The 15,133-nt window shown below is 55.2% G+C and overlaps 2 protein-coding genes across 3 annotated transcripts in view; one reads left to right on the top strand and one right to left on the bottom strand.

Moving 5' to 3' along the window:
- The window catches only part of DNAI1 (dynein axonemal intermediate chain 1), a 139,202-nt gene extending 128,764 nt beyond the window's left edge, over window positions 1-10,438 (top strand). For both annotated transcript variants that reach the window (XM_039567730.1, XM_039567729.1), the window contains one exon: window positions 10,172-10,438. In XM_039567730.1, the coding sequence (XP_039423664.1) occupies window positions 10,172-10,279 (108 nt within the window). In that variant the 3' untranslated portion in view covers window positions 10,280-10,438. The remainder of the gene's footprint in view (window positions 1-10,171) is intronic.
- Window positions 10,439-11,031: 593 nt separating this feature from the next.
- ENHO (energy homeostasis associated) lies at window positions 11,032-13,412 on the bottom strand. The gene is made up of 2 exons (XM_039567731.1): window positions 13,321-13,412; window positions 11,032-12,717 (listed from the first exon to the last, which is right to left on the bottom strand). The coding sequence occupies exon 2, from the start codon at window positions 12,415-12,417 to the stop codon at window positions 12,232-12,234; it is 186 nt and encodes a 61-aa protein (XP_039423665.1). The 5' UTR covers window positions 12,418-12,717; window positions 13,321-13,412; the 3' UTR covers window positions 11,032-12,231.
- Between the last annotated feature and the right edge of the window lie 1,721 nt (window positions 13,413-15,133).

Genomic DNA, 15,133 nt, shown 5'->3' with positions numbered 1-15,133 from the left:
GTGCTTGCCTTAAGGACCTTGATGACTTCCTCATAATTTGTTTTCCAGCGTGCCTCTATTTTGCACTACTTTGTTGCAAAGAGTACCCATTAGTTTCAGCAGCCAGCTGAGCAGATGGGTTTAACTGGTCTATGGCTCTGAAGTAATTACATTTTGGTACAACAGAGACACAGCAGCAAACGTATAAAATTAATTCAGGTGCAGCATCCCAGTCAGTGTCTCGAAGCAAAGAGCACTTTAGGGAGGCCACCCCTGGCCGCACTGAGACTGTGCTGTTGGCAAAGTGGACAATCAGTAGGAATATCTCTCTCTGGTTTCCTCCGGTGATGTTAGATTGGCTTTTCCCATGGCCAGTTCCTTCTTCAAAAATGTATTAGTATCAGAGAGATTGATTACTGCTCCTATCTCTCTCTCCTGCTTCTGTTCTAATTAAAACAGCAATATATGCATGAAGCAATTAGATTTTAATAATGCTTTTCTAAACAGGATGTCAAGGAGCTTAGTACAAAGACTTGGGCTGGAGCCAGATCAGCATCTTAAGACTGGATTGTTGTTAAAATTGGCTGCCTCCTGCTTGAACAGCTTACATGAACACAGGATCTAGATTTGCTTCTTATTCAGAGTGTACCTCATCTTTGCCTCCAGACAGGACCCAGAACACCCCCTGTTCCTAGGTGGCAGGGTCAGAGTGAGGCATGGGTAGGGACACGTGGTAATGCATATGATAATCTGGGTCTGCTGGTGGGACAGGAGCATCCCGTACTCCAGCCCTGTTGCCGTCCCCATCACTGCATGCCAGGGAGCCCATATTCAGGTCCATCCTGGGTTCCTTCCTGCAGAGCAGCTGTTGATCAGGTCAGGGCACATCAGCACACTGCTGGCAGTGCCTCCCAGAAGGAAATGAATGGTTCTGTGGGTGCCTGTGCCCCAGAAGAGCACTCCCTGAGCTGCCTCCCTGTGTATTGCTGGAATTCTCCTGCACTGTTTTATCCTGTCTGCTTCTGGCTGATATGCAGTGCTTGAGCCCTGTGTTTGCAGTCAGACCAGTATGAATCCTATTATCTGTGCTGCTCTTGCTCAGACCCTTATGGACCATCCAGTGCAGCTGGGTCACTGAACATGGACAGGGAGTGTGAAACACAACCTCCGCATCACTGCAGGATGCGTGGGCTCACAGTGGAGATGCCTCAACAGGCAGCAACAAACATCCCACGTGGACCAGCACCGTGCCAAACCCGTTCCAGGAGAGAACTGACTCCAGCCATCTGCAGGAGCTCCCAGGGCAAAGCAGTGCTGTGGTGGGATACAGCTGGGCCCTGTCTGTCTGTGGGGCAGGAAGGGATTTCTCAGCTGCTGTAACTGTGTGAAATCCCAGGGAAGAGCAACAGCTCTAGCTGCAGTATTTCCTGTGCTTGTCCTGCGTCCAGCTTCTCGCTGACCTCTTTTAAGCCCTGATTTGCATGCTGCAGCGTAACTCAGTCGTGGCTGATGCGATTTAGTGTGACGTCCCACACCGTCCAGGCTAACAGTGTATCTGGTTCCCAGGCCTGGGAGTGTTTGTGTGGCATTTATCATTTGCCTGGCTGTTTCCTGTGCAGCAGGTGGAGAGAAGCTGTGCAACTCATTTAATCTGAGGCAAATGGGGAAACTCAGTCTGAAGTAAACAGGATGCGCTTCGGTGAGGATGGAGGCAAATAGAAGGAGAGGGAAAGGAGGTTGGAATAACTGACTGAGGAGGTGAACAGAAAAAGATCTTTCTTGAGCAGAGATGTACTGAACAGCACAGGCAGGAAAGGAGTGAGCAGGAAACATGAGCTGATCCTGTTGCACTGCTTTGCAGTGCAAAGGCCTCTGCTCCAGTTTTGAGTACCAGCATTGAAGGACATGAGGAGCAGGAAAGCCGCAAGGACAGCGCAGCCAGCTGAGAGGCTGGAAGCAGGGAGATGAGAGAGATGAACACTCCCAAAGAGATCCTGGGTTGGCAGGGTAAGGAAGGCAGTGCCCTGAGGCAATACAGCAGGAAAAGACTTAGGGAGAAGGTTTCAGTGGGTGTAAGAGGGACATGCTGACAGATGTCACCAGGAGATGGGTTGGCAGCACCATTCCTGGGGCTTTCAAAAGAAGTGGCTGTGTAGGTGTTGGGAGCAGGGTGGGACAATCCACTGCTTAGGACCTCTTGTGCTGGGTACCCCAAGGGCTGGACAAGCATCTGTCAGAAGCAATATAAGAGCAGCTGCTCCCTCTAAGGACAAGGGTGCACTAGTGGACTAATTCCTCCTAGGTCTACCCCAGGTGACTCTGTGATTTAAATGAAAAATACACAGGAGAATACATTGTTGAGATGACACAATTGTTCACATGGTTAAAATATCTAGTGCAATTTCTGCAGCATCCCTAAGTTCAGTCATGGAGAGCAGGAAAGAGAAAGAGAGCGATGTGCCTTGACATTAAATTGCAGACTGAGTTCTTTCATAAGCATAAGAGTATCAGTCATAATACATCTTTCATGCCATTGGCATTTAATGTTACTACATATGAGGCTTCTGTGAGCGAGGACATTTATTTTTATTTCTAATAATAGCAAAATCCGGTTTCCAGTGTACTTGTATTTATCCAAAATGAAGTATATTCACATGCTCCCATATAAGCAGCGACCAAGGATGTATTTCCTATGCAAATACTTTATGAACTGTATTGAAAAAAATTAAAGAAGGCACTGTTAAAAACAAAACAAAACAAAACAAAACCAGCAACTGGACTTTCTTAAGGCAGTTAAAGGGTGATGAAGGTGGACATGTGTAGGTTAACAATGGTGGCCAGAGAAAAAGGTATTGAAAAAACTGCAACTTTTTAAAATATACTGTTCACACAACTGCAAATGTTCTCTCATGAGATGCTGTGCTCTGTGACGTAACAGCAGTACCCAAGAGTTGCAGGAGCTGCATGTTCACATCCGTATTTGATTGCTTTTATTAAACTCTAATCCGTAACAGCCTACTGAGCTGGCATGGCAAAATGCTAAAGTAAAGCTGAAGTAATTTAAAAAAAAAAAAGAAAGAGGTGCTGAGTGATAAGGAAACATTGCTGGGTGGCTGAGGGTGCTGCCTGCCAGGAATCAAGGGCTGCAGCTTAAGAATGCTGGGGTCACTGCACTCTGCAGGGCATATCCTTGATTTTATCCCTCTGGACAGGTTTGATGTATGTGTCTATGGGTTCTGTGTGCACCCAAGCCTTTCACTTCTGGTTTGCCAGCCCAAGTGAAGAGGTGCTGCAGATGTGGCCCCTCATGGTAGGTGCAAGAGTTAGGGAAGCCTGTGCAGCTTTTGGATTGTCTAGGTTACACTGAGGTTTGGTGTCCGGGTGTCACTGGAATTGCAGCAGTATTTGAAGTCGAGCTAGAGCACAAGGTATTGCCTGTCTAGTGGGTTTTATGGACAATCTCAAAATCCCCTTCTTGTTTCCTTCCTCCCCTCTGCTTGGGTTTGAGAGATCCCACAGCTAAAACACTGGGAGCTGATGTCCCTGCCAGCCTTTGCATCCCATGGTATTGTAACACATGGCATGTAGACAGGCTTTAAGTACTGGGGCTTCCCAACAAGTTAAAAGCTAATTAAAGTAATTGATCCCATCCCGATGAACTAAATGGCACTGCAGAAAATCTGAACCCAGTAGGGCTGGATCCAGGGTTTTGAGTGGGTGTTGCACTGCCTGTCCCCATAGTGAGGTGAAGGAAAGGGCATCCCATCCCTCTGTCCTTATCCCAATGGTGGTTTGCACCACCAGGATTCCCTGGACTTGACAAGAGAGCTTTTAGGGGTTTTATTCCACTCTGACTTCTTCAGGAGGTCTCAGTGTGCCAGGACAGAGTAATTGCCAAGCACAATGAGCACACAGTGGTTTTTCTTAGCGCTTAGTACAAGTCAGTTAAGTGATTTGACTGGAAATCTTTTCCATGTACCTTGTGAAGAGTTTGTTTCCTCACCAGGCTGTTCTATTTGAATAGAGCCTATAGATGTTGGCTCATCTCAGTGACTAAGGGTGCTGACACCCAAAAGAAAGCTGTTTTTCATCTCACACACCCAGAGCTCACAGTTAGAGTGTAGCCAAATCATCCCCAGGGCTGACAAAACAGTGTGACCTCTTGGGACCCTGTTGCAGATGCTTCCTAATCAGAGCATCTTTGCAGGGCAGAGTTAAGGGTATTGGCTCATTTCAGACCCATAATGTCTTAGGATGATGTTGGGATGACTTCAAAATTTATCCTTCTCTTTAAAGCTATTTATTTGGAGATTCATGAACTGAGGGTCATGACCACATCCCTGTTTTGAACTTGTGTCAGACAATCGAAAGGCAGAAGACCAATAGTTTTAAATGGTTTTGGTGGGTTTCTGCAGCTGGTACAGGGATAAATTCAGAAGGAGGTAACAAATCATTGTAATGCCACAAAGGAGCTGTGGGGACAGCCATGAGACAAATCTGCACTCAGCTTGGCCTTGTTCACTGAAGTTTTCATGCTAAATGTGGTCTTTTTATGGCTATATTTAGGTGCCTAAATTAGTGGTCTGTAAGAGACATTGCTCGAGGCTCTGGAGTTAGCAAGAACAGGGAACGTTCTTCAGGGCTCCTGCTGTGTGCACAACTTCTGCTTGGCCAGAGGACACTGCAGTGGGGGTGAGCAAGGATGTGGAGTCCAGCCAGCCCCTGGCAGAGCAGACACAGAGCTGTGACGATGGCTGTGCTCCCTGGTGGCTATGATTTGACCAGGCTATTAGCTCTCTGCTGCTGCAGAGCCCATCCGTTCCATCAGGCATTCCCTCGCCTCTCCCACGGATGTTTGTGAACCACCAGCCCGTGGTGTACTGTGGGCAGCTACCCACCATTTAGGGACAGGTGACCTCTGCCCACATGCCCTGCCCAATTCCTTCTGGTTTATTTCCAGTGACAATCCCATCTGCTTCCAGGTCTGATCCAATTTTGTTTGCGCTTCCTGCCTGTTGGGTATCCTGACCTTCACTCCCACGCCTTTCCTGGCAGATGTGCTGCTGAGCCTCAGGCTGGTCCCAGCACTGTGACTTACCCAATTTAAATGGTGACATCCAACAAGCAAAGGCAGGTCAGCTGAGGCGCTGAGACCTGTGTGCCCTGCTGTGCTTTGGCATGGACCAGTGCCTATGCCAGGCAGATGTGAGCTTGTGCAAGGTGGGGGTGCCTGCCCTGAACTGCACAGATTGTGCCTGAAGCTGGAGGTAAGAGCATCCTTTGAGGCCAATGATCCTGTGTGGCTGCTGTCACCTGAATGACCCAGCCATCCCCTGGGTTTGTCTGCTGGTTTCATTCCCTGCAAAAACATTTACTGCATCATTTATTTCCAAACAGTAGCAGAATAAGCCTAAATCCTTATCTCTGGTCTGTCAGCTAATCCTTCCATGGGCCAGGAGCGATGCTGTCAGATCAGGCTGTGAGTGTTCCTCAAGGCTCTCTGTGATTGAAAACCATGTTGCTGCTGTATGTAAATGGACTTCTTGAGAGCCCAGAAGTGGTCCTGGCACAGACATCATCCCCAGCTCAGCATAACTCTAGCTTCATATGACAGCACTGGGTTGCAATAGGATCACGATGGGGTAGACCTGGGAGGCTTCAGGACTGCAGCTCCTGTCATATTCCTGTTGATTCTCTTAATGTTTGCTTAGTGGCCCAGGGAGATGATGAGGAAATTTTTTCTGTGTTCATGAAGAAGTTTGGGTTTCCTTGGTCTTCCTGATGGAAATGCTCCAGGGAAGCTTCATCTTTGTTTTCATTCATTGAGTTCACCAGACCAGTCACTAGTGTGTTTTGGTAATGGAGGGGCCCTTACCCTGGAGCTATCACCTTAACCTACCCCTGAGCAGAGTAGAAGGAACAATAAATGATCTTCTCCCAAAGAAATACACCTCTGGACACCTGGCAGGCTGTGTGCCCCTTCCCACTGAGGATAATGAGAACAAGCAGTTTTGGCTGTCTTCTTGAAGCTTCTCACCCCCTTCAAAACAACTCTGTAAAAGCTTAAACCCTTTTTGCATGGGAAGCCAGTTTTTAGGTCACTGGGCTGCTTTATAAAATGTCTAGATCCTGTTCCAGCGTGACTGTGTCCAGAAGTCCCATCCTGTAAGGAACAACATCAGTGTCATGATAACAGCAGGACAGAGATAGGCCTGTGCCCCTTGGCCAAAGCTCAGCAGGGTAAAGGGTCACCTCTGCTCCCAAGGAAGTTGTAGGGACTTTCCTGCCTATGTTCAAGTCTGTGAGGTTGACTTCCTTGCTGCTTTTAAACATAAATATGTTTGGCCTTGTTTAATCGAAACTTTAGAGCAGATGTTTTATGATTATTCCACCAATGGGAAAAAGACATGGATGCTGAAAAGTGCCAGCATCATGGCTTTTATGGGAGAGTTTTATTAACTCAGTGGTATACTGTTCAACTAGGGAATGAAGGCATCAGCCAAGACTCCAGTTTAAATGAGTCCCATAACCTGAATGCAGAATTCAGCATGTGCCAGCATGGGAAGGAGTGTGGCTGAGGCTCCCAAGGGAGTGGATCTGGGATCTTCAAGCAGCCAGTCCTTGTCCTCATCTTTGTCCTAGTCCTCACTCCACCCTTCCCTCTGAGGCTTCACCTCAGTCATCTCCCACCTCCTGTTTCACTTGCAGTGCCAGTACTCACCCTGGGGCTGAGAGGACCATCAAGGGTCCTCCACACTGCCTGTAAGGCCAGGAGCCCCTTGCCTCAGTTTCTCTGCTTGACGAGTCAGGGAAATCCCAGACATGAGGTAAAGGGAGCATAAGGGCCATGAGGAACCTGGCAACAAATGCAGCAGCATGGACACAAATAGGAGGTCTCTTCCGTGTCTCCCCCTCTGAGGTCATGTTCTGTCAGCAGGGCAGAGTCCATCCCCACACAGCACCTTTTCTGGCCCTGCCGTGAGCCTTCCTGCCATGTCCCTCATCACCATTTCGATAGGAACTCTCCTGTTGGAAGCAGTTAACAATGAAGTCGATGCAAACGCTGCTCTGAGCAGCTTCAATGCCCATTCCATGAACTCCTCAGGGACAGACCTCCCATGTAATCTCAGCTCTGCCTCTAACAGTTTCATGGGGAGAATGTTCTGCCCTGACTCACTGTCAGCTCCTAATGAGCCCCATGGATGTGGTATAAGCAGGGATGTAGGTGGAGAACAGGCTCAGCTGCGCACATGGTGGCAGAGCCCCACGAGTGCCCTCTCCACACCTGGCTGTGGCATCTGTTGGGAGGCAGAGCCCTTCAGCAGCCACGTGTGGAGGTGACGCTTCCCCGCCTCGTGCATGCTCGCTCTGGGACATCCCAATAGCTCTGCTCCAAGAAGGACTGCTCCTCAGAGGCCTGATGCAGCCAGAGCCCCCAGATTTGTAGGAAGCTGCGACGTGCATCCAAGCAGATCCCACAGTGCTGTGCTGGTGCCATCAGTGGCCTAGCCAGCTCACAAGTACCCTGGGAGAAGCAGATGGCGGAATAAAGGGAAACTTTCCATTCCAGTGCCCCCAAAAGGACATTGTAATTTCCATTCCCTGTGTCATCTTGCTTGCTTGGTTATGTGGCGTTAAATTAGGGCTCTGGTTCGGTTACGGCTCATTACAGGCTTGCGTGTGGCTTTGTTGCAGCGTGCTCAGAAGCACCACAGGAGCTCAGCCAGTGTGAAAGTCAAAGTTTTAGGGACAGTTTGGTGACCAGGAGCTGAGCCTTGCCTGAGGCTGGTGAATTCAGCAAGGCTTAGACACAGTTCCCGTGAGCCTGGAGGATGTCAGTTAGGGACCCTACCTGATGGTGGGGAGATCAAAGGGCTTGGGATAGAGATGGATTGATGGAGGTGGCTTCAGCATCTTCTCTTCCCGTTTGAGCAAAGCAGTTGCCTCTTTTGCCTGTCCCAAGCACCTCTGTGTGGTGCTGTGTGTGACACAGGGTGCCAAAGGGAGGGGTTTGAACGCTGTCAGACAACAAGGCAGCTCTTCTGCAGAAATAGCTAAGTCCTGAAATACCTCGAGCAGCTGTGTTTATCCCAAGACTCTCACTCACAGAAATGCTCTGCTGTGATGTGGGCCGTTACTACAAACATCACTCACAGTGCCCAGACCAGAGCCACGAAGGGCACTGCTCACCTGTTGGCATTAATGCAAACTAGCCCTGTCCCACCATGCAGTCAATGGACTCAGTAAATAAAACATCCCAGTGCTCAGAAGAGCAGTGGGGCTGTCTTCTTGGGAACAGAGGGGTTTCCAAGTATCCCTGTCCCCATCCTCCCCTCAGGACTGCTTTCATCTCAGCAGTGTCCTCTGGCAGCTTAGGAAACCTCTGTTCCATCGAGGTTGTGCTGGGCTGGGATGAGGAAGGACACGGGGATTCTCCATGGACTTCTTTGCGCATTGTCATCACTCAGCAATGCCCATGTTTGTTAGAGAAAAGCAGTGAGATCCATGTGGGCTCTCAGCTTTCTCCATGCCGTGTGCTGGCATTTCTTCAGCGCTGAAGGGAAGGTGTGTGTTTGTAATTGCTGCACCCATGGCCATTAGCGGGGCTGATTCAGCGGGAGGAGAATTGATCTGTTCTAAGTGGGGAAAGAGCAAAGCTGGCAACCTCCTTCCTCTGATGCTGAGTGCTTCTCCCCTGGCCTTCTGAGAGCCCAGAGAGCAGAGGCTGTGCTTTGGGAATGCCAAGAAGAGCCAGTACAGCAGCTTTCTGCAGGCTGCCACCAAGCCTGGTCAGGGATGTTCCTTTCACTTTGCTGTGCTGCAGTGTTGGAGGCCCACCGCCACATCTCCTGAGCCCACCTGCCAGACTGTGCCAGTCCTCCTGCTCACCTGTGCTTGGCAGCTGCTTTCTGGGGTGCCCAAAGCCATGCTGTGCACAGAGGAGCTCCCCAGCCCCAAAGCGGGGGTATCCCACCAAATCCAGAGGTAAGGTGAGATCCAGCAGGCTGGCAAAGGGGAAGGCTGTGACTGAAAGGCAGCACTTTGTGATCGAAGTGGTGACTGTGGGGATGCTGTTTTCAAGAAATCCCATGGTGTGGATGCTCAGCTGCAGTAGGGCTTGGTGGGCTCAGTGTAGCTTGGAAAATTCCTCTGCTGTGTCTGACATGATGTGAACCTGGAGAGCCTAAGCCCAGTTAATCACTTTCCCAAAGTGCCAGAACTCTGTTGAGAGCAATGCTGCACCCCACAGCACAGCAGTAACCTGTTCTGCCCAAAGCACTGAGTGGCATTTGTGCCTTCAGCAGGGACATCGTCCTGTGCCAGGCCTGGAAAGCTCCTGCTGCTCCCAAACAAGAGAGGGCTGAACTGGCCAGGTTCTTTCCCTTGTGCTACGTGACTTCTCTCAAGATGCTGGAGGTTTGCTTTAGCACGGAGGCACAGAGCCCCTGGGATGCTTGGGCCAAGTGCTAGGGAACTGTGGGAAGTGCTTGTCCTCTTTGCCCATGCTGGGGTGTGCATCAGGGTTCGCATAGAAGTGTGCAGTGAGGCACAGGGCTGTCCCTTGGGACGCTATGATGTGACCAGGTGCAGGAGAGCCTCAGTGAGGAGTTAACAGCACAGCTGGGAGCCCTGACTCACTTCTCCCCACCAGGTCAGGGGCTCTCAACACCAGCTGCCCGCCTGGGAAAAGCCATTTGGGTGCAAAAGGGATGATCCCTTCTCCTGTGGCTGCCGCTGCCCAGGAGCACCTGCATGGGATGGGCATGGTGGGGCTGTTTTGGGGAGCTTTGGACATCTGCACCGCTGTCACTGCCCTAGCAGTCTTGCATGCCTGGCACCTACCCACAGCTTGGGGGATAGCTTAGAGCGTGGTCCAGTCCCATGGGTCTAAGAAGGTCTAGGAAGAGAGAGGCAGAAGAGGCTTTGAGTCACTGTGAATCAACAGATTGCCTCCCATTCCCATCCAAACACTTCATTCCTGTCCTTTCCCAGTTCATAGGAGCTTTCACATATCTCATGGCATGTTGGGCTTGAAATATGAAGATGGGCAGGTGCATCCCCTTGTGGGTCAGCCTCCACTGAGGGGTGAGAGCTTAGACACAGCACTCCAGCAGCCCTCCCTGTGTTGGACCCCTCCTCATCCCTGCTGTCCCCCCTGCTCACAGTTCTATCCTGCTTGGTCTCTTTGCAGGAGAAGAAAGGCCAGGAGGTGAAGAAGAAAGGTCCTGAGGTGGAAATGGAAAAGCTGGAGAAGCTGCTTAGCCTGGTGAGAGAGCCAGAGAGCAAGGAAGGGAAGTGAGAGGGGGGAATGATGACTCTGTGAGCAGGCTCTGGCCAAACAAGCTCGGCTTTGATCGGTGGCTGCTTGGCATGCAAGCCACGGGCCCCTGCTGCCCACTTTTTGCAGAGCAGGAACACTTTGCCTCTGTGCCCTGACAAATAAATGGAGGTGCTGGGAGAGCTGTGGTGTGCAGTCATGTCTGGTGTTAGGCAAATCTCACCATGCTTGGCCCTCCAGAGCCGCACGGCCCTTGGCTTTCCCCAGCCTTGACTGGGCTTGCATCAGATGAGAGCCCTGTGGAGGGCAGGAGGGGGCTGGGGCTGGGGCTGGTCCCACCAGCCCTCAGGAAACCTCCGGGCTGCAGCTTCATGGCTGCATGGAGTGGTGGCCAGAGAGACTCAGCTCTGAGCTGTAGCCCCCCAGGCATTTGTGCAAGTCAAATGGAACTGCCACACCTGGATTTCGAGATGGCAAAAAGCTTGGAAATTCTCCAGTGCCTCTGGCACAGAGATTGGGGAATGCTCCCTGCTGAATCCCATATGCCCCCAAGCCAGGCAAGAAGGCAGGAAACACCCAGTCGGGTTTCACCCAGCATTTAAAAGCCACAGATGGACGTGACCACGAGCCCTTCCTTATCACGATCCCTGAGCAGTCCTCCAGAGACATCAGCCCCAGCCCTGGGGCAGCCGCTCCTCAGCCCTGCAGGATTGCAGGTCGTGCCACCTCCCCCCGAATTTTCCAGGCACTGGGTAGAGCTCAGAGACACAACGTGGGGCCTACAATCTGTTTATTAGTCTAGTAAAAACAAGGCTGCAAAGGGATGTGTATGCTACACCTGACATGGGGAGGAGCTGCAGGCTCTGCCAGGCCTGGCCAAACCTGTGCAGGGACCCTGGCTGGCATCCCTCCCATCCCACCCTCCTGTCCCCTTATTGCAGTGGCTATGCCAGTGGTGACCGTGGCTATTGCTCGGCTCTAGGAAAGGCAAGGCAGAGCCCTCCAAAACCCACAGCACCCGCTGGCAGGGTGGGGGATGCAGCTGCCAGGCTTGCAGACAAGCCAGATGAGAGCATCCCTCCCCACAGAGCCACTGTGATCCCCAGGGAACAGGCAGGGTCAAAGAACCTTCAGAGCTGTTTGTCCAGGCGCCCTCATGCCCCCATGTCTCCCATCTCCCCAAGAAAAAGCCACACCAGGCTGCTCTCAGCGGGATCGGGGATGCCAGCAAGGGCATGCTGCTCACAGGCAGGTCAAATCCCACTGGCTGGCCTCAGCTGGGAGCAGGCAGGAGGGAGGGCAGGGACACGCACCCATCAAGGAGGAGGGTCGTTTGCCTAGCAGCGTTAGTGCTAATGACTGACAGACAGGCAAGGGTGATCAGGCAGACCGTGCAGGCCCTCTTGTGCCTCATTAAACCCGCTGCTTGGGCAGATATATGCCAAATGCCCACCTGAGGCTGAGGGCATATGGCACCCAGGGCCACCACCAAACATCTGGACTGGCAATACCCTGCTCTGCCCACGGGGCCGGGGCTTGCTTGGTGCCCCCTGGGCACACCCTGCCATGGAGCAGCCAGCCTGCTCAGGAAGAAGCACTTGTGCCAGCCCTGCTGCCTCCCCTCTCCAGGCCCCCCAGCTGGCCACTGTCCCAGGCAATGAGCACCAGAGAGGAGCCCACAAGCTCTTCCCAAACATGGTGTGCACTTGAAGGCAGGGCTCCTACTGTGCTCACTGGCTGCTGGGACAGGCATGACTGTCCCTGTAGCATATCCCCATCATCACTGTGGGCATTCACAGGAACTTCACACACCAAAACCACAAAGGACTGTGCCCCCTGTCACAGCCTCTGCAAGCAGTTTGGTGTCCCCTCAGCTTTCATTGTGCCTGGTCCAGCACTCCAGTCCCAGCACAGGCATCCAGTCTGGCACAACTCCTTCGGCACACTCCCAGACACCCAAGTTCCCAGGCAGATCAGGGCTGCAGCAGGTACTTCTCTTCATTCCTTGACTCATCCACATCAGAAGCCGGGGTCTTCTTGGGACATGAGGGGGTCCTGCAGGCTTTGCAGAGGATGAGGAAGAGGATGAGGATGAGCAACGCGATGACACAGTTAAAAGAAATTGCCACGATCGCTCCGGTGGAGAGAGCAGCCCCCATGGCCACTGTCCCGCAGGAATCGGCGGGGCCCACAGCTCAGTCTCACGCTTAGGATGCCAGGGCAGTGATGGAGCGTGCAGCCTCCACCTGCTGGCATTGGCAGGGGACAAAGGTGACGGCCGTGGTGCTGGCGGTGGGATGGGGATGGGGCCAGGCCGGCAGCAGGACGGTGTCACCCCGTCAGCTTGGCTGCTCACAGCTGTGTCCCGGGCTGCACCACACCACAGGGAAGCTTTCTCTCGGCTTCCCCTCCTCTGGCAGGGCAGTGAGGACACAGGATCACTCTTCTCCCCCCAGCACCTGGAAGAGAGAAAGTCACCGTCACCATGGGCGTGAAGGGGCAGGCTGTGCGAGCCGCTCTGGGTGGGCTGTGGGGGTGCCAGGGGACGGCCACCCCCGGGCCCACGGGGCTCTGCTGGAGTTTTAAGGCTGCAGCAGCTCCATGGTCTGACGCTGTTTGGGGGACTTTTGCGGCCCCCTCTTGCCAGCCTTGGCTGTGCCCCTCATCCCCTGCGTGGGCCACCAAGCTGGAGGTGTCTCCAGTGGGAGGCCCATCGCCTCATCCCGGCCCAAACGCTCTCCGCCGGGCACCGCCGGCTGACTCCGGACAGCCCTGGCCCCGCTCCGATGCCCTGTCCACCCTCCAACTCCTTTTGCTGCCGGCGGGACCCCGCTGCGAGGTCCCACACCCCGAACGGAGCCGGGGGCTGGGTGGCAGCAGGTGGGGGGTCAGCCCCCGGCTGAGCTTTTTACCGGGGTCGGGCAGAGCCCCGGCTGCGGGATTCCCCGGGGCCTCCGACCCCCGCCCGCCGCAGAGAGGGACACCCACGGAGCTCCCGGCAACGGACAGCAACAGGTCCCACCAACTCCGCCCTCCCGCCGCGGGGCCGCGGCGTTACCCACCTGCCTCCGCTTCTCCCCGGGTACCGCCGGGACCCCGGTGCCGGCGGGAGGGCGGGCGGCGCTGCCGGGGCCGGGCCCCGCCTCGGAGCGGGTTGGCGGCGCGGGGTCCCGGCGCGGAGCGGCCCCGGCGCGGCCCCGCGGAGCGCTCGGAGCCGGCGCGGTCCCGCCGCGGCCGCCCGTGGGTGCCGCAGCCCCGCGCGCCGCCCGCGCCCTCCCGCCGGTACCGGGGGGACGGGCCCTGCCCGCGCCCCGCCCCCGCCCCGCCATTGGTCAGCCCCCGCCCGCCGCCTGCCATTGGCCGAACGCCCAGCCCGGGACACGCCCCCTCGCCCGGCTCCCACGTGAGCGGCGGGGAGACAGCGCCGGGCAGCGCGCGCTCTGCCGGCCCGGAGCGGGACCCGGCCCGGTGCTGCCCCCGGTGCTGCCCCCGGTACTGACCCCCGGTGCTGACCCCGGTGCTGCCCCCGGTACTGACCCCCGGTACTGACCCCGGTGCTGCCCCCGGTACTGACCCCCGGTACTGACCCCCCGGTGCTGACCCCCGGTGCTGACCCCCCGGTGCTGACCCCGGTGCTGACCCCGGTGCTGCCCCCGGTGCTGCCCCCGGTACTGACCCCCGGTACTGACCCCCGTACTGGCCCCGGTACTGCCCCCGGTACTGCCCCCGGTACTGACCCCCGGTGCTGACCCCCGTACTGGCCCCGGTACTGCCCCCGGTACTGACCCCGGTGCTGACCCCCGGTGCTGACCCCCGGTACTGCCCCCGGTGCTGCCCCCGGTACTGACCCCGGTGCTGACCCCGGTGCTGCCCCCGGTACTGCCCCCGGTACTGCCCCCCGTACTGGCCCCGGTACTGACCCCGGTACTGACCCCGGTGCTGCCCCCGGTACTGACCCCGGTACTGACCCCCGGTGCTGACCCCGGTACTGCCCCCGGTACTGACCCCGGTGCTGACCCCGGTGCTGACCCCGGTACTGACCCCGGTGCTGACCCCCGGTACTGCCCCCGGTACTGCCCCCGGTACTGACCCCGGTGCTGACCCCCGGTGCTGACCCCGGTGCTGACCCCGGTACTGCCCCCGTTGCTGACCCCGGTACTGACCCCGGTACTGACCCCCCTACTGACCCCTGGTACTGCCCCCGGTGCTGACCCCGGTACTGACCCCGGTGCTGACCCCCGGTACTGACCCCCGTACTGGCCCCGGTACTGCCCCCGGTGCTGACCCCGGTACTGCCCTGCCGTGCCACCGCCCGGCTCTCACTGCTGCTGCCTGTCCCGCCCTGCCCCTGCACACACACGCACAAACACACACACGAACACGCGTGCACCTGGTCCCACACACACCGGGGCTTGAGGATGCTGAGGACGGACTTGCCAGGGCTCGACTGGGGTCCTTCCCAGGTCACAAGAGCTACAGGCAGGTGGCTGGGTGGGCAGAGACCCCCATCATAACCCAGGGAGGGGAGGGAACAGGACATCTAGGGACTATCAGTACCTGAGAACATGGGCAGCATCAGCCTCACCAGCACAGCTGGCTTCTCCGTCCTGTCAGTGGGGAAACTGAGGTACAAGGCAGCCTGACCCCGTGCACAGCTGCCAGCTTCCATATGGGCATTGGAGCCAGAGACACCCTGGTGTGGGGCATCACCCCAAAGCGGGGATACTCTGGTGAATGACACAGATGTGACACCCAAAGGATGGCTGGGAGACAGCAGGAGGGGCCCTAGGGGTGGTTCCTGGAGACCCGCAGGAACCTGCAGTTGCTCTGAAAAGCCACATCCGGGCCCCACATACACTGGGTGACAGAGATGAT

This window comes from Corvus cornix, chromosome Z, assembly GCF_000738735.6.
Source record: "Corvus cornix cornix isolate S_Up_H32 chromosome Z, ASM73873v5, whole genome shotgun sequence".
In the NCBI taxonomy this organism is placed as follows: domain Eukaryota; kingdom Metazoa; phylum Chordata; class Aves; order Passeriformes; family Corvidae; genus Corvus; species Corvus cornix.
Note: the sequence above shows the minus strand (reverse complement) of the source record. Positions and strands in the feature narration are given on the sequence as shown.

Bases quoted from the DNA above. Each gene is read 5' to 3' on its own strand.
- ENHO (XM_039567731.1), bottom strand. From the start codon at position 12,417: ATGGGGGCTGCTCTCTCCACCGGAGCGATCGTGGCAATTTCTTTTAAC.